Source organism: Selaginella moellendorffii, unplaced genomic scaffold (genome assembly GCF_000143415.4).
Source record: "Selaginella moellendorffii unplaced genomic scaffold, v1.0 SELMOscaffold_69, whole genome shotgun sequence".
NCBI lineage: Eukaryota > Viridiplantae > Streptophyta > Lycopodiopsida > Selaginellales > Selaginellaceae > Selaginella > Selaginella moellendorffii.
The window spans coordinates 808606-826797 of record NW_003314330.1 but is presented as its reverse complement, the minus strand read 5'-3'; the positions used below and the strand labels follow the sequence as shown (position 1 = coordinate 826797).

At 42.7% G+C, this 18192-nt stretch overlaps 2 protein-coding genes and 1 long non-coding RNA gene across 3 annotated transcripts; 2 read left to right on the top strand and 1 right to left on the bottom strand.

Annotated features, from left to right (window-relative positions):
* Positions 1–6753: 6753 nt before the first annotated feature.
* On the top strand, positions 6754–7025 carry LOC9640102. The gene is made up of 3 exons (XR_002990243.1): positions 6754–6769; positions 6855–6889; positions 6936–7025. It is a non-coding gene; the product is annotated as an uncharacterized LOC9640102 (long non-coding RNA).
* A 221-nt stretch (positions 7026–7246) lies between these two features.
* LOC112340733 lies at positions 7247–8005 on the bottom strand. Its single transcript, XM_024659667.1, has 3 exons — positions 7804–8005; positions 7563–7728; positions 7247–7447 (listed from the first exon to the last, which is right to left on the bottom strand). The coding sequence occupies exons 1-3, from the start codon at positions 7855–7857 to the stop codon at positions 7278–7280; spliced, it is 390 nt and encodes a 129-aa protein (XP_024515435.1). The 5' UTR covers positions 7858–8005; the 3' UTR covers positions 7247–7277.
* Positions 8006–8185: 180 nt separating this feature from the next.
* LOC9640101 (subtilisin-like protease SBT3.14) lies at positions 8186–17581 on the top strand. The gene is made up of 4 exons (XM_024659544.1): positions 8186–8700; positions 8786–9132; positions 9282–9727; positions 17222–17581. Exons 1-4 carry the CDS (start codon positions 8186–8188, stop codon positions 17579–17581), a joined length of 1668 nt encoding a protein of 555 aa, XP_024515312.1.
* The last annotated feature ends 611 nt before the right edge of the window (positions 17582–18192 follow it).

The window sequence follows — 18192 nt, the reverse complement described above, 5'->3', positions numbered from 1 at the left end:
ACCTTTGCGTTGACTTTCAAGACTTGAACAAGGCAACTACGAAAGATCACTTTCTAACTCTATTTATCGATGCAATCATGGATGAGATGGCTAGACATTATTACTACTCTTTCATGGATGGCTTTTCAAGGTACAACCAGATCTTCATTCATCCCGATCATCGAGATCTTACAGCTTTTCGGACACCTTGGGGCATCTTCACTTTCAACATCCTACCATTTGGCTTGTGTAACGTTGGAGCTACTTTTTAGTGCTTTATGACCCAAGCCTTTCACGACCTGAATGGAGGTGCCTTGAGGGTGTATATGGATGATTTATGCATGACCTTTGACTCTTTTGAGGACCACCTTGCGCACTTGGAGTAGATCTTCACTCACTGCCGACAACACAAGTTTTCATTAAACCCGGCAAAGTGTAAATTTGAGGTGACTAAAGGCCAGTTGCTAGGCTTTGATGTCTCCCAAGATGGGATCAAGCCCCAGGTAGCCAAGGCTCAGGAGATTATGGATTGGCACCCACCAACCAATGTGAAGCAGCTTTGCAGCTTCCTCGGGCAAATGGGTTTCTTTTGCCGTTTCCTCCACAACTATGCTGCACATTCACGGCCTCTTATAGCTCTGCTACAACACAACATTCCATTTGTCTAAGGTGACTCCCAGCAACAAGCCTTTGAATCATTGAAGTAGTCACTCCGCACAGCCCCAGTACTCTAGCCACTAGAACCACAACTTCCTTTTGAAATTTACATCACGACGGGTATAGAGGCTTTTGGAGTATGCCTTTGCCAATGTTCACAGCCTGGCAAGCCACCACATGCAACATATTATGCCTCACATTCATTCAAGGAGACTGAGAAGAAGTACATGGATGCGGAAAAAGAAACAGTGGCTGTTGTTTACACTTTGGAGTGATTTTGTCACTTTCTCGTTGGAGCCTGTATCCATTTCCATGTCTATTTTAATGTGCTAACTTTTATTTTACATCGACCAGTTCACAGTCCTCATACTTTATCTTGGATTGTGACCATCCAAGAGTTCCAGCCAACTTTTCACATGCAGTGGAACCATGTGATGGATCCAAGAAAGTTCTTGGTTGTTGAAGCTACTTCCTTTGTAGTCCCAGTAGTATTACAAGACATTGCAATGTACCTGGATTCAAGTTAATTCCCAGTAGATTCCTCACTAGTGCAACAAAAGGCATTGGAGATCCAAGCACAGGGGTTTTGCCTTCTCGATGGACACCTTTACAAGAGGACTTCTTAGGAAGTTTTGTTGCGGTGTGTGGGTGAACAGGAGGTTCCTAAGCTCCTTCATGCTTTCCACTCTTGTGCAGGGCATTTCTCAGGACAGGTCACAGCACAACTCCTCTTGTGCCATGGCTACTTTTGGCCTTGGATTCACCAGGACAACTTGGTCTATGCAAAGGTATGTAAGCAATGCCAACGGTTCAACCATGTTCCACATCTTCCTTTCCAGCTCATCACTTCTCCAGGTCCCTTTTTCCAGTGGGGACTTGAATTTGTCAACCCGATCAACCTATCAAGCTCAAAAGGACAACGATACATCATCGTGGCAATGGACTATTTCACAAAATGGGTTGAGGCCATCCCTCTATGATAGGCAGATCAACAATCTACAACAAAGTTTGTCTACAAGTATATTATTTACTGATTTGGAGTTCTTGCCATTTTGATTTCCGATCGTGGCAGCAGCTTCCTTGGATAGGTGATGCAGCATCTTCTCCAACAGTTGCAGATCAAGCACATTAAGAGTAGCAACTATTATCCTGAGTGCAATGGCCAGGCCAAGTCCAGTAACAAGATATTAAAGACAGTCATCTCAAAGCTTGTGGAGGATCACCCAAGGAGTTGGCATGAGGACTTAGTTATAGCATTGTGGGCCTTTCAAACATTCTTCAAGACATCCATCTCTACAACCCCATTCTCCTTTGTCTATGGGACAAAGACCATACTTCTAGTGGAGATCCAAGTGCCATCACTCTCACTTTCACTTTGATACGCAGCAATGATGTAGCTTAGCAATGAGGATAAGTTTCAGGCATGTGACTTGGAGGTTCTTGCCTTGGAAGAATAGCGACAATCCACAATTGAACATCTCCTTCGAAGTAAGAAAAAGATCAAGTCAGTCATTGATCACCAACAGTCTGCCGAACCATTCGAGGATGGTGATCTTGTTCTACTCAAGGAGTTTACGCCACCTTTGAAGTTCTCCCCTTATTGGACCGGCCCTTACTTTGTTCAACAACACATTGGGGGTGGAGCATATATGCTAGTCGACGTTGATGGACGTGAACTCCCACATGCTCACAACCACTCTCACCTCAAACGCTTCATTCGGTGAGGCGTACCTCTTCTCTTCTTTTTCTTTTTCTTCCTTCCTTTCACTTTACTTTCATGGCTTCTTTTCTTACTTTCAGAGGGTGTTTCTCCATTGGATTGTGGCTTGTGCCTTGGATTTCATGTTCAGGTTGCATTGCCATTTGTATGGAGGTTCCTCACTTAGCTCAGTCTCTATTCCAGGTTCTTTGGCCCTTCTCTTACTATTAATACACCCCACACATTCCCCACACCCATTCTATATCACCTACACTCACAGTTCCATCACCAATCACTTCCAGCAGCATTGCCCGCATTTACCTCTAGATGCCTGTCTTGCATCTTTTATTCTTTCACCATTATTCACATCTCTGTTTGAGGTCACATTTACACTATACCATGGACACACATACGTGCACCAGTAATAGGAAGACACCACCTCATTTGGACGTGTTGTTTCCTAGATATCATTATGACCATTTGCCGATAACGCACTAGCTTTTCTGGAGCGACTTTCTTCCAACCTGGTGAGCTTGTTCATTCAAGGCACCTAGGTGGATCTTTAGGCGAGGCCACAGAAGCTGAAGCCATTTTCTTCTACTCTAGCACTCAGTGGATACATGCCACCTCTTTTTACCTTATGCCATCCTTTTCAGCTGTTGTCTTCTTCAGTTTGACACATCAAACCATTGGCTTGACACTTCTAGAGATGACCACCTTTTTAGAGTGCCACCACTATCTCGGCACTCCAACATATCACTCCATCTTTCATCATTTCTACATTTGCCACCCTTGGGCAATGCATCCCCTCTTCTACCTTTCTTTCTTTCTCAATTTTAGCCAATCCTTGGAGCATATTAGAAGTCATCAAGAGGCTGCATTTGCATATTACACTTTCTTGAGCCAAAATTCAAGTACAAGTTAAGTTCTTTGAGTACTCACTTTTTCTTTTTCTTTCTTTTCTTCTATTTTTCTCCTCTTTTCACACTTTTTCTACACTTTTCTTTAACTTCAAGGTTTAGTTTGACTACAGGGTTTCCCACCAGGTTTTCTTCCCTATCTCCAAATTTCACATCTACCTCTTTTTTTTTTTTTTTCCACTTTGTTTTCTAGAGTTTTTACTATTTCATGCAGTTACCAGCACTTGGCATTAGTAGCAAAGGTACACTTTACACTCTTCAAAGGGTTCTTGCACATCTAGAGCCAGTATGATCCACCGTGGTCACATGTTAGGGCGTGGCCATTGAGAGAGTGAGAGAGAGAGAGGGAATATTCTAGTCCTCAAAATATTCCCCATCTTCCTTGTATAAAACCCTTGCCCCACAAGGGGAAGGGGGGGCATTTGTGGAGAGCATTGAAGCATTTTTTCATGTTTGAGCGAGCATTGGGGGAGGCAGCCTTCCTTCCCCAACAAAACAATTCATAGGAGTGTTGGACAAGGATTAGAAGAAGACCATAAGGAGGATGCAAGTCTTCAACCTGGGTAGGAGTCGCAAAGTTCACATAAACATCCTTCAAATCCTCCGAGTTGTGGGTGAGGCAAAGAGGGGACAACCTTGGCTGAGAAGGTGCCTTAAAGCCGGGGACTTCATAATGCTACAATGGGAGATTGAGCTAGATGGAGAACAAGTCAAGCTAGGTGAGTGGATTCAAGTGTTTAGAGCCCTGTCACTAGCATGGGAAGATGGCAATGTGGAGGTCTAGTTCATAGTTGCTCTAGAGAAGAACATAAGTCACCCCTTTTGGGTGACAAGGGAGGACATGCTATTGCTAGTGGGAGAAGAGCAAGACATGCCGATGGTGACTAATGACAAGGTTAAGGGGAGGATTTGAGTTCTTTGCCAAGTGTTGAAACAGCTGGTCGTTATGCAATCACTAGCCATGCTTGAGGGGATCGGATACTCAAGTGGTGGCATCGGCAACTGATTGAAGACCTGGATTGGGATCCTGTAGAATGGAGGCAAGGCTTGAACAGTTTCTTCTCCTTTGAGGTGGAGGCACAGGATGGCTTGTTGACAAATAGGGAGGAGGCATATGGATAATCCCAAAGCTATAGAGGAAATTATCAAGCAAGGAGTGGATGCAAATCAAGTGGTGGACAACACACTAGATTTTTAGAAGTTGCCAGTTCAAGAGAAAGTCAAGATCACTTCCTGGCTCATGGCAAACATCAAGCTGCCAGTGGGACAATGGTTCCAAGATGATGTTAGCCGATGCTACAAGGAGTGTAGCAAGGTGGAGATGGTGTAACATACATTGTGGGATTGCCATATGGCAAAGAAAGTATTGCGTCAAATTCTCAAGGCGGCTCATGAGATAAGGGACATCTTAAAGTTTGAAGCAAAGTGTGGTGACATGCTCCACTAGTTCGAAGGACCAACCATAGGTCTGGCTTGGAGGCGCATCACATTTCATGGATGGCACAGTTGGAAAATGTGAGTCCAATGGGACAAAATAGGTGTTGGAACATCAGTCTAGGAGGTAATGGGCCATGAATGCCGGGCAGTATGGACAGTGATAAGGATGCAAGCTATCTGGGAGACATGTAACCACCATCACTTTGATAGGCAACAAGCAAGAGTATCCGCTATTGTGGCCACATAGTGGAGACTTACTCTAGCAGCTACTCACCTTCATTATGTCATCGTAAAGGAATAGGCAAAGCCTGATTGTCTAGGGGAGTGGCAGAATAGATGGCTCCTAGGAGGGTGATTGATGACAAGATCCACTGGCAATGGCACCCCCCTTGATGCTATTCTTCACTCGGCTTGGGGAGGGGACTTGGACATCAATATGATTCAAAGGAGATAACAATGTCCACTTTTACTTCAGGATTAGGCCTAGTTAAGACATGAGATTGTAGCTTAGTGAGTAGGCAACATGCTTAGTTTTTGTATTAGTCCCATGGAGACATGGGAAATGTATATACACATTTCATCAAACCCAAGCACTAGTGGATCAAGCAAGAAGTCAAGATGAACGAGGTGGTGGACAACATGCTTGCTTTTTGGAAATTACCTGTACAAGAGAAAGTCAAGGCCACCTCATGGTTGGTGGCAAACAATAGGTTACTAGTGGGACAATGGTTCTAGGAGGAAGCATATTGACGATGCAAGGAGTGTGGCAAACTAGAGATGGTGTAGCATAGTTTGCGGGAATGCAATATGGCAAGAGAGGTATAGCGATAGATCCTCAAGGTGATACAGGAATTAGAAGAAGTTTCAGAGTTTGAGGCTAAGAAAGGGGATGTTCTACACTAGTTCAAAGGAACACAAGGTCTAGCCACTAGTCTGGCTTGGAGACACATATGATATCAAGGTTGATATGGATGGAATATATGAGTTTGGTGGGATGAGACAGGAGTTGAAGTTGGTATGTCAGTTTGGGAGGCAATTAGTCACAAGTGTTGGTCTATCTAGAGAGTGACAGGAGTGCAAGCACTCTAAGAGGCAAAGAATCACTATCACTTTGATAGACAACAAACGAGGATATTTATGGTGATAGCTTCTTACTCTTGTAGTAGTGTGCCTCCACTATGCCATCCTAAAAGAGTAGGTAAAATCTAGTTATTTAGAGGATTGGAGGAACAAGTGGCTTCCTATAAGTTACAAATTTTTCCTTTCCAATTTGCTAACTTACTTTGTTTATTCAACCAACACTGCCTTAGCTTTAGCTAAGTTCCTTCACCAAAGTTCCCACCTATTGTATTAGCTCTTACTTGGTTTTACTTGGTTTCAATTACTCACAAATAACAGAGTGTTACTCATCCATCCACAAATTCCCAAATCTTTCCTAATCCCCCTCCCCGGGTTAGATTAAACTTAAGTTTCAGCTACACTCCTTGTTAGCACAAGCAACCAAACACACCAAACCTCTAGATTCCTAACATTCTTTGGTACAATTATTAATCAGCGTATCGTTTTGACGCGTTCTTGGCGCCAAATGGCCTGAGTCAGCTCACGTGGAGCATTCTTCCTCACATTCTCAACCTGTAAGTGTGCCATTTTGATTGCTTTCACTGCCAATCCCTTGAGATTTCATGGTTTTAGATACAATTGCAAGGCAACCGCAGTGGATTTTGATGTCTACACATCGAATGCCATGTTTGAGGACCTGCTAATGCGCGCAAATGGGTATCAAGGCATCGCTCTCTCACTCAATCGATTCATTCTATGTGATTTCTTTCTTGCGCAGTGTCCTGCAGATCAAATCAGCCTTCTACTCCATTCCCAAAGTAAGAGAAGAGAAGCCATGTCTACAAATTCGAGTGATTCCGCTTCTAACGCATTGATGGATTGGAAGGTGTTTAGCGAGGGACGAATCCCGGACAACTACAGTGTTGTGGAAGAGCCAGAGAATGGAGAGATTCGCATTGACAACGTCCAACACTGCAAGTTTCTGGGCCGGAAAATTGACATGCTCATCAAGCTCAAGGTATTAAGAAAAGCTTGAGAAGAATCTCTTTTCCATTTTCGTCAGAAGAATCTCTCACAGCTTCGATTCTTTCTTCTTTGATCAGGTCGAGAATGGGAAAGTGATCAGCCACCAAGACTTGTAAGCCATGATCTACTTTGTTTAGAGACTTACTTCGTGTTTTCAGGTGGCATAAGCAGCCATTAAAATCGAGAGACACAGTGAAGCTCCCGCTGGTGGGACGATTGGCCGAATCGGTGAGACGAGGAAACATGATAATCACGCATTTGCTCTTGGGTTGCGGCAAAGATCCAGCCACTGCCGCATAAAAAAACACAAGAACAGCTCCAAGCTGTTTGGAGCTTTGTAAAAATGTGAAGATTCTACCATTAATTAATAAGTAAATAAACTGTGAAGCTCTTCCGCGTAAAAACGAAAAAAGTCAAACGTGAAATAGTGACAGTAATGTCCTGTCTTTTACAATCCCAGAAAAATTCCTACGTTGAGTATCATTCACAATAGTTCTTCGCTAAAGAATCTTCCACATTCTAACACATTCTAAATGACAATTATAATCGCAAGTATAAATAAGATTTTCTCCTCCATAGCTTCTCAAGCCTAGCAGGCAAGCAAAGATGGTTTTCCAGCTTCTACTTCTTGCTTGCTTGCTCTTCCAGTGCCAAGCGATTCTCGGGTCTCCTACAAAGAAGGTGAGAATGATTTCCAGCGTGCTTAAAGCTTCAAAGTGGAAAAACTTCCAGGCCTATATCGCATATCTGGGAACTAGCAAAGGAGTGGAATCGAGCGAGCTCACCTTGATCCACCATGACATACTTGCCAGAGCTGTTGGAAGGTTTGATCGATTCCTTTTGTGTCTTGGCGACGCTCACGCTTCCGAGAATTTGTTTTGCAGCATCGAGAATGCTCGCTCGTCCATCATCTTCAGCTACAAGTACGCCTTCAGTGGATTCTCGGCGTACCTGACCGAACAAGAGGCCGAAACAATCTCCAGTTAGTCATTGCTTAACACATGACAAGTACAAACTGATCGTTACCACTGTGTAGGAATGCCTGAGGTCCTCAACATCTATCCCAGCAAAACGCTCCATCCACTGACAACACACTCGTGGGATTTCCTCGGCATGGCCATGCCAGCCAAAAGCAGTCACGCTGGATCTCCAAGTGCTCCCACTGACGTGATCGTCGGGCTTCTGGACACAGGTAACTTCACAAAACTCACTCGAAAAAGCTCGCTGTGCTTACTTCTTCTGTGCGTAGGAATCTGGCCGGAGTCGGAGAGTTTCAAGGACACCGACATGGGACCTGTGCCAGCTCGTTGGAAAGGAACTTGCGTCAATCCACCAGGCACCAAAGCCAATGAGACTGTCAACTGCAACAAGTACGTGTTAGAGTTTGCCACAAGATTAGACTAAAGTGATGAATGAACTCCTTACCAGGAAGCTCGTTGGAGCCAGATACTATAACGGAGCAAAAGTCTCGACGGGTCCATACAAGAACTCGAGAGACTCGGTTGGACATGGAACTCATACGTCGTCGACAGCTGCTGGGAGCCTGGTTCCGCACGCGAGTAAGAGAGGACTCGCTCCTGGCACGGCCCGAGGAGGAGCTCCAAATGCTCGGATCGCCATGTACAAAGTCTGCTGGACGGATAGCTGCGAGGAGGTTGACATCGCTGCGGGTTTCGACGATGCCATCAACGACGGCGTGGATGTCCTGTCCATCTCACTCGGAGGCTATCCCGCAGTTTACAGCGTAGACGTCATTGCGATTGGTGCCTATCACGCCGTCGAAAGAGGGATCATGGTCTCTTGCGCTGGTGGAAACTCTGGACCATTTACTGGATCGGTGTCCAACGGTGCTCCCTGGATCTTCACAGTTGGTGCCAGTACAATCGACAGGGAGATCAACGAGGATGCTAAAATAGCAGCCAAGTAAGTATAACAGATGGTCAAAAGGTGATGGAAACTTACTCTTGGCCTTGTGGTTTCTGTGCAGTCGTAAATCACGAATTCTCAGAGGAACAACGATTCCTTACAAGCCAGCACCTGTCGTAGCAGAGTTTTCGTCAAGAGGTCCACACACAATCAGTCCGGATATCATCAAGGTACTCGAAAGACATACCATGAAGCTTGTGACTTATCTCGCGTTGCAGCCGGACGTTACCGCTCCAGGAGTCGAGATCTTAGCAGCTTGGCCAAGCAATATCCCCGACACTGACAATGGAAAGGAAGTGTTCGTGGAGTACACTTTTCTGTCTGGAACTTCCATGGCGTGCCCTCACGTCAGTGGCACCATCGCTTACTTGAAATCCATTCACCCAACATGGAGTCCTGCGGCGATCAAATCAGCAGTCATGACCACAGGTAAGTCGAGAGAAAACAAAATAAAACTGGAGACTCAAGAGTGTTCTTGGCAGCTATCACTAAAGACAACACCAACAAAACAATCGTCGATCCAAGCACTAACAAGGCAGCGACTGTTTTCGACGTTGGAAACGGTGAGATCCAACCAGCAAAAGCAGTCGATCCAGGACTAGTCTATGACACTGATCCTCTCGACTATATCACCTATCTCTGTAACTCGGGCTATACCTCCAAGCAAATCCAAAACATCACAGGCGACAGTAGCAGCAAATGCCCCAAGAACGACACCTCTTTCAGCCTCAACTATCCCTCCATCGCAGTCCTCTTGGATGGATCCAGCAAGACGGTGGAGAGGACAGTGACCAATGTGGGAAATCCCAGCGCGACCTACACCGCTTCCGTGGGAAGCGCCAAAGGAATCTCGATCTCGGTCACTCCCACCAAGCTGAGCTTCACAAGCGCCGGACAGAAGCTGAGCTACAGCGTCACCGTCTCCGCCAAGGGATCCATAGCGGCGGATCCCCAAGCGCCGAAATGGAGCTTCTCGGATCTCACCTGGGAAGATGGAGTGCACGTTGTGCGCAGCCCGATCGCCGTGAGAATGAATCGAAAGAGAAATATTTCTAGGGTTCTTCACTTTTAACTTCAAATTACCCTTAAACTGCATGTAAATCTAAACTACATCTCAAAAAACATAGAAACCGTATTAAGGAGTTTCTCTAAGGGAGCAATTGAAGTAGGTAGAGTTTTTATTTCTTTTGAGAATTTTTGACTAATTGTATACAAATTATCACATTTTTCTCTCAATTTGCAAAGGGCATTGCAAAGAAATTACAATTAATTGCATATTTGAAGCCCACAATACCTTCAATTTAGGATGTTTTAAAAATGTTTTTTGATGGGATTCATATAATACCAAATTATAGTCACTTTGAAGAGAAAGAAATGTTTTTACTATATCATAATTTCTCTTCTTATTACAATATATATTAGGAGACCAAACCATAATTGAATTATCAGAATACAGTATAATATTCCCATCCATTTCTATCTTAAATTCACAGTTTTTAAAATTTGAAGATCCTTTATACCATTTTATAACATTTCTTACATATAAAGCAAGAATGCAATTTAAATGTAAATATAAATAAGCTTTATTATTTGGTGATAATAAAAATTCAGTAGCTTTTAAGGAATTGTAAGGCATGTTACTAATTAAAGTAGTGAGATCAATTCTACAATCATGTAAATTATTGGATATAGTATTTTCAATTTGTGGTAATCCACGTGCAGAATATTTTTCCATAAACTCAATAGCATAAGAACCAAACACTATTCTAACAAATCTTGCACGTAAATTTAGAATATGATTACGATATAAATTTAATAGAGTAGTCAGTCTATGTCTCACATTATCACCATCATTGTGTTCATATTCAACAAGATTTGCTCCACAAGTTGTATCAATAGATTTTCTATTTGAACTATAAATCCATATTTGATTTGTCATGCTTAAAGGACCATATATATCATCTTGTATTGTATAATCATATTGCATACTTTGACCTTTTGGTAACTCTCCAGATTCAGTGTTATTAATCATTAATTCAAGAGCAAGAATAACTAAATTAACACTCTCAATTGTCATACTATTTTGTAGATAAAAATTTATAGTTGAAATAGTAAATTTTATGAATAATATCAAGAAGATAGAGAACATTATTTTAAACATTTACAACTCAAATCTTAAGATTTAAGCTTGGTGAATCTATGTCTTTCAAAAGTATCAGAGGCAAAACTTGTGTAGATGGTACCACACATATGACTTGAAATTACTACTTTACACACGTAACTTTCATTATTTATGTTGTAATGCAGCCAATAACATTCTTTCTCTCAAAATTTAATAATTGGCTAAATCATAAAGCATAAGTATTAATTAAAGAATTTTATGTTTTTTAAAACTTTTGTTCTAAGTAACAACATGTGGAAAATTGAGAGTTATTAACTAATTGTAGACTAACACTCAAGCTTTTGTTTTAATTTGCATAATAAAAAATTAAAAATGTTAGCAATTAAGGAAAACAACTCAATAGATAATCCATAGGAGTTCAAATATATAGAAAAAGGGCCTATGAAAAAAAATGCACCTTTTTTTTTAATTAGTTAAAGGTTTTAGGATACTTAGGATTAAATGTCATTGGGATTGGGTAGTACTACTTATTTCAAAAGTAAAGGTCCTAAATATGAGAATATGCATATTCATGTTAACCTAAGAGTAAATGGTCCAAATTAAATTTAATTTGATGAATATCAAAATCCCATTACACTAATAATAATATACAACATCATAGCCATAAATTTAAACTTCATAACATCCCTTTCTCTCGAAAAAATGGAAAATAACTACGGTTTTTTGTTGATAGGCCTAACCTATTAAATTTTATGTCAAACTTTATAAACTTGTAGCCCAACTTGCAATAACACTCTATATAATCCCTTCTAACTAAGAACAAACATTTTAGATAAACCACACACTTTAAGATTAGGAGGATGAGTTAACATTTGATCATCCATTTTGCACTTCATAAATGGATGACAATAAGAGTTATAATACCATTTTTATCTCACTTGTATGCAACTCAAGTGTTTAGCAAACTTTAATTAAAAAAAAATGGAGGTGTGAGGGCCAAGTGTACGGCTACGATGCCGTATATTAATATTAATGTAGTGGGATTTTAGTAGCTGTCAGATTGGTTTCAATCCGGACCACTCGATTTTACATATAAGTTAAGGTTTTTGGACTAATTAATATGCACATTTTTGTATTCCCTTTCTATATTTTATACACTCACATTGGTGGAGATGAGGGGCACCTTTGATTGTCCTTGGGGAGTGCTTAGATTTGGGATTTCGGTTTAAATCTAACTTTTGCATCATCTAAATCTAGCTTTTTCCATTTCTTTTTTTTTGTTCTTTCCTTTCAAGATTTTGGTTTAGATTTAGCTTTTTGCATTGTCTAGATCTACCATTTCCTTCCAGCTTTTTGTCATTTCTCTTCTTTTGCTATTTCTTTTTCGTTCATCTTCATGGCAGATCAACAATCTCCTCATTTGACTTTAGAGTAGCAGTTAGTTCAATTGCTTGATGCTATGCGCTTGCAATTGACCAACCAAACTCAATTGATGGCGGCATTCACGGCATGTGGTCCAACTTCTCCTGCTCTTGGTGCCAATCCTCGCGTTCGGCTGGAGTTCTTTCGTGGGAATCCTGGGGATGATGTATACCATTGGTTCAATCACTTCATGGTGATTGCCACATATCATTTGATGCTCGACATTTGCGTGAGTTCCCCACGTGTCTCCAAAGGACGGCGTTGTAGTGGTACAATGGATTGAGCGCAGCCACTTGTGGGGATTGGAGTGTTCTTCCAGACGTCTTCAAATGCGCCTTCGAACATGCTGACAATAGTGATGATGCCTTCCAACAATTGCATCGTCTTTGCCAAGGGCCATCTAAGTCGGTGATGCAATTTGGTGTTCGTTTCCGAAGTCTTTTGCTTCGTGTGGAACCCAATATGTCGGAAAGGGTCAAGCTAGGAATGTTGTGGCCAGCACTTTGTCAAGATCTTGTTGGACTTGTGTATGCACTTGCTCCTGCCACCCTTGATGATGCTCTTCGCTTGGCACAACATTATGAGACATCACCTCTTCCACTTCTTGCTGCACGTCCTTCAACTCCACTTCTTATGAGTGATGGTCCTGTTCCAATGGAGGTTGATGCTACTGCTACTCAAGTCCAAAGATAAGGGCGAGGACGTGGTTGTGGCCGTGATATTCGTTGTTGGGCGTGTGATGAGGTTGGTTATACTTATCGACGTTGTCAGCACTTTCCGGATTGACGACCTCCATTTCCTGGGTGGAGACCTTGGCGTCAGCAATGTCCCGTTGGTGCTATTGCGGTGGAAGGTTTGGACACCAAGGTGCATTTAGGAAATGAGGAGTTTCGCAAGTAACGGAGGGATCTTATGCGAATAAGTTAGCAACCCCTCCATCTTTCTTTCGAGAGTATTATCAAAGGGTTCACTTGGCACCGGTTCATCTAGTGTTTACTTTCCAAGCTCGTTTTTATAACAAGAGGTCTCCTATTATTCTCTCCGTGTTGGTTGATACAGGTTCGAGTTTATCTTCTATTGCTCGACCTATTGCCACACATTGTCGTCTACACTTGCGTCGTGTGGCAGATCCAATTTTCATTCCTTTTGGCAACGGCATGTGCACGAGATGAGGTGGACCTGGTTGTGCGTGTGGGCGATCTCGAGCTTGAGTTGCAGTCGTTGCGGGTGGTGCCGAATCAAGCTTTTGACCTCATTCTTGGTATGGATTGGTTGCAACGCAATTATGCCAAGTGTGACTTTGAGGCTTCTCCCCCTTGTCTCATACTTCCTTATGTTTCATCCATTCTTCTCATTTCCATACCTCTTCGTCCCTCTACTTCTACCTCTGCTTCCATTACTTTTGTTCCCCCACTATTTCCTCCTATGTTTCCATCTTGTTCTGCTCTTCCCTTTTCCAATCCCTTTGATGATTTTTGTGTTGCAGCTGTTGACCGGCTCATCAAGGAGTATTCTGATCTCTTTGAATTTGATCTATTGTCTGGTGCCAAGATTGCCACATGTCATCCGATTCCCACCGAGGATGCTCATCCAATCAAGGTTCCTATTTGTTGTCGGTCACCCAAGGAGATCAAGATTTTACTCGCAAACATCAAGAAGATGTTGAAAAAGGGTGTTATTCAGAAGTCGCAGAGTCCTTGGGCATGTGAACCTCATCTTCTGACAAAGCCTGATGGGAGTATTCATTTCTGCATCGACTATTGTCCGTTAAACGAAGTGACGATCCCAGATGTGTACCCTCTTCCTCACACTGCTAATCTTTTGGATCGTCTAGGGCGAAGTCGTTGGTTCACCAAGCTAGCTTTTGGGTACTGGCAAGTACTGATGGCCGAAGCAGATGTTCCTGAGTCCCAATACTAATTCGTACACCGTTTGGTTTGTACGAGTTCTTGGTGATGCTGTTTGGTTTGAACAATGCTCCAGCAACTTTCCAGCGGATGATGGACGAAGTTCTTTGTGATATGTTAAAGGTGACTACTGACTTCATTGATGATGTCTTGATTCATTCGGAGGGGACGTGGGAGGAGCACATTCGTGATGTGTGTAAAGTGTTAGATCGGCTACAGGATGTTGGTTTAAAGCTGAAACAGTCGAAGTGCATGTTTGGGTCCAAGGACACAACTTATCTTGGGTACCGTATTTCTCGTGAAAGTTTGCAAGTTGATTCTGACAAACTTGTAGCCATTCTAAAGTTCCCTACTCCGAAGTGTGTGAATGATGTGTAGCGCTTCCTAGGCAAGGTGCAGTATTTCGGTCGTTTTGTGGATCATCTTTCTGATCGCACTGCACCATTGCGAGCATTGCTAAAGTCATCAATATCATCTTTCATCTAGTCTTCAGATTGTGAGCGGGTATTTGTGGATCTCAAAAAGCTGTTGACAACTCCTCTGGTTTTGGCATATCCTGACTACACTTGACCTTTTATTTTGCACGTAGATGCTTCTGATAGTGGTCTTGGAGGTGTGTTGATGCAAGAAAGCCTGAGTGTGCTTGGTTAGCGTCATCCCATTGCATATATAAACCATACGTTACAACCAGCAGAGGTGAACTACTCCACGACAGAGAAGGAGTGTTTAACAGCAGTTTAAGGTTTCGAAAAACTTCATGCATATCTACATGGTTTTCGGACGTTACTTGAAAGTGACCATGCTGCCGTTACTTCATTATTGAAGCGGAAGAACCTGATTGGTCGTACTGCTCGGTGGGCTTTAAAGCTTCAGATATATAATTTTGATGTTGTTCATCGCCCAGGGAGTTCTATGGCTGATGCTAATGCCCTTTCTCGAGCTCCTCTTCCTTCTCCACTCTTTTCTCATGTTTCTGATGAGCCTGTTGTTCCAGCATCTGTGGATTTTCTAGACAAGGATTCTGTGCCGTCGGCGGTTGCTATACTTAATGTTCAGTGTCCACAAGATGTAGAGCAAGATCTACCTTCTCTTGATAAGGTTCGCGAGGCTAAAAATATTGAGACGTGGATTCGAAGGTTTCGAGATGCATTTAAGAATCTTGCATCACTTACTGATGACTTGCCTTTTCAGCATTTACATTCTCAATATTATCTTCAAGATGGCCTTCTTTATTTTATAGGGACGGATCCTGATGATCATTTACGGCTGGTGGTGCCTTCTATCTTTATTCTGCATGCCTACCATGATTCTCTTATTTTAGGTGGGCATATGGGACATTGTCGTGTGATTGAGAAGCTACACAAGTCTTTCTATTGGCTGAAGATGCGACGTGATATTATCCAGTATGTGCGTAGTTGCGTTTGGTGCCAAGCTCGTAATACTCCCCCTTGTGCTGCAGAAGGACGGTTGGAGTCAATTGCAATTTCCCGTCTGTTTGAGTTGGTGGCATTTGATCTTATGGGACCTTTTCCACGGTTGACTACTGGCAATGAGTATGTTATTATTGCTTTTGACTACTTGACTTGTTGGGTGGAAGTTGGTGCTCTTGCTAGTGCCTCGGCAACTACTGTTGGATACTTCCTCCTCAATCGAGTAGTGTTCCAGCATTCTTGTCCAGAGTAGATTCTTTTGGATAATGGTCTTGCATTTATGGCTGAGGCATTTCATGTTTTGACATCTCAGTTGGGGATACACCACACTTTCACGAGTGCTTATCATCCACAATCAGATGGTCTGGTGGAACGGTTTGTTCGGACATTCAAAGGGATGATTGTGAAGTATATGAACTTTCAGCATTCAAATTGGGATGGTTATTTGCCGTCTCTTCAATATGCCTATGTCACAGGGGTGCAGAGTTTTATTGGTGCTTCACCATATAAATTCCTATATGGTCATGATCCAATATTATCAATAGAGTTGCATTTATCTTCGAGATTGCCACGAGCTCCCGATATTAAGTCGTAGGATCAATATTTGACAAGCATTATTCCCCTTATCCGAGCAGAGTTTGCCGAACACTTAGGCCGTGTACAAGTAGGACAACAATGGTGCTACCACTCCCATCATCGTCCCCTTGCAGAGTACAAAGTGGATGATTTAGTGTTAGTCCGTTTTCCCCATCTTACGGTATGTGGTTTATCTAAGGGGCTCCTTGTGCAGTGGAAAGGACCGTATCGGGTGTTGCGGCAAGTTGGACCACAAGTTTATGAGGTTTGGCATGACGTCCAGCAGGCCGATCCTCCGGAGATTGTGCATGTGCAGCAATTAAAACGCTTTATACAAAGGGATCAAGAGCAGTTAATACCATCTACAAATCCACCGATGCCTCCTCTTGATGTTCCTCCAAATCTGAGCCCATCCACAAGAGAACCCTGATGGCCTTCCATTTTTCTGAGAGGAAGGGATGATGTGAGGGCCAAGTGTATATGGCTATGATGCTGTATATTAATATTAGCGTAATGGGATTTTAGTAGCCGTTGGATTGGTTTCAATCCAGACCACTCACTTCTATATATAAACTAGGGTTTTTAGGCTAATTGATATGCACATTTTTGTATTCTTTTTTCATATTCCATGCACTCACAAAGGAATGTTTATCAAATATTAATACCATAACCTATCATCAACAATTTATAATAAATGCAAATATAAACTCAATTCCTAGAAAGATGCCAAATAACCATCTTATTTTGATTGAAAGTTTATATACTTTACAATCATCCCCTTGAAAATCTTAACAAATTGTTCCACCAAATCATTCATTTATGGATGATATTGATGACAAATACAACACTCTCTTGAAAGTGTGGCATATCCCCAATCTAGACATTAATACATGAAATGCCCAAACAAGAATATTGAACACCACTAAACTAAGTAAAAAGTATCCAATAGTAGTTATAAATGCACTACCAAAAAAGCACCAACTTCTACCACATTGTCAATAGTTAACATACTTGCCAGAGCTGTTGGAAGGTTTCATCAATTCCTTTTGTGCCTTGGCAAGGCTCACACTTCTGAGAATTTGTCTTCCAGCATTAGCAATGCTCACTTGTCCATCATCTTCAGCTATAAGTATGCCTTCAGTGGGTTCTCGGCATACCTGACTGAAGAAGAGGCCAAAACAATCTCCAGTCATTGCTTAACAGACCACTGTGTAGGAATGCCTGAGGTCCTCAACATCTATCCCAGCAAAACGCTCCATTCACTGACAACACACTCATGGGATTTCCTCGGCCTGGCCATGCCTGCCAAAAGCAGTCACACTGGATCTCCAAGTACTGACGTGATCATCAGGCTTCTGGACACAGGTAACTTACAAAACTCGCTTGGAAAAGCTCAATGTGTTTACTTGCTCTGTGCGTAAGAATCTGGCCGGAGTCGGAGAGTTTCAAGGACACCGACATGGGACCTGTGCCAGCTCGTTGGAGAGGAACTTGCATCAATCCACCAGGCACCAAAGCCAATGAGACTGTCAACTGCAACAAGTACGTGTTAGAGTTTGCCACAAGATTAGACTAAAGTGATGAATAAACTCCTTACCAGGAAGCTCGTTGGAGCCAGATACTGTAATGGAGCGAAAGTCTTGATGGGTCCATACAAGAACTCAAGAGACTCGGTTGATGGAACTCATACGTCATCGACAGCTGCTGGAAGCCTGGTTCCACACGTGAGTAAGAGAGGACTCGCTCTGGGCACGACCTGAGGAGGAGCTCCAAATGCTCGGATTGCCATGTACAAAGTCTGCTGGACTGATAGCTGCGAGGAGGTTGACATCGCTGCAGGTTTCGACGATGCCATCAACAACGGCGTGGATGTCCTGTCCATCTCACTTGGAGGCTATCCCGCAGTTTACAGCGTAGATGTCATTGCGATTGGTGCCTATCACGCCGTCGAAAGAGGGATCATGGTCTCTTGCGCTGGTGGAAACTCTGGACCATTTACTGGATCAGTGTCCAACGGTGCTCCCTGGATCTT

Coding starts and splice junctions, on each gene's coding strand:
- LOC112340733 (XM_024659667.1), bottom strand. CDS start 7,857: ATGGAGCGTTTTGCTGGGATAGATGTTGAGGACCTCAGGCATTCCTAC. Junction 7,729..7,803: donor TCAGGCATTCCTACACAGTG/GTAACGATCAGT, acceptor TTGTTCGGTCAG/GTACGCCGAGAATCCACTGA. Junction 7,448..7,562: donor GTATGTCATGGTGGATCAAG/GTGAGCTCGCTC, acceptor CCTTCTTTGTAG/GAGACCCGAGAATCGCTTGG.
- LOC9640101 (XM_024659544.1), top strand. CDS start 8,186: ATGAATGAACTCCTTACCAGGAAGCTCGTTGGAGCCAGATACTATAAC. Junction 8,701..8,785: donor GATGCTAAAATAGCAGCCAA/GTAAGTATAACA, acceptor ACGAATTCTCAG/AGGAACAACGATTCCTTACA. Junction 9,728..17,221: donor TTGTGCGCAGCCCGATCGCC/GTGAGAATGAAT, acceptor TGCCTTGGCAAG/GCTCACACTTCTGAGAATTT.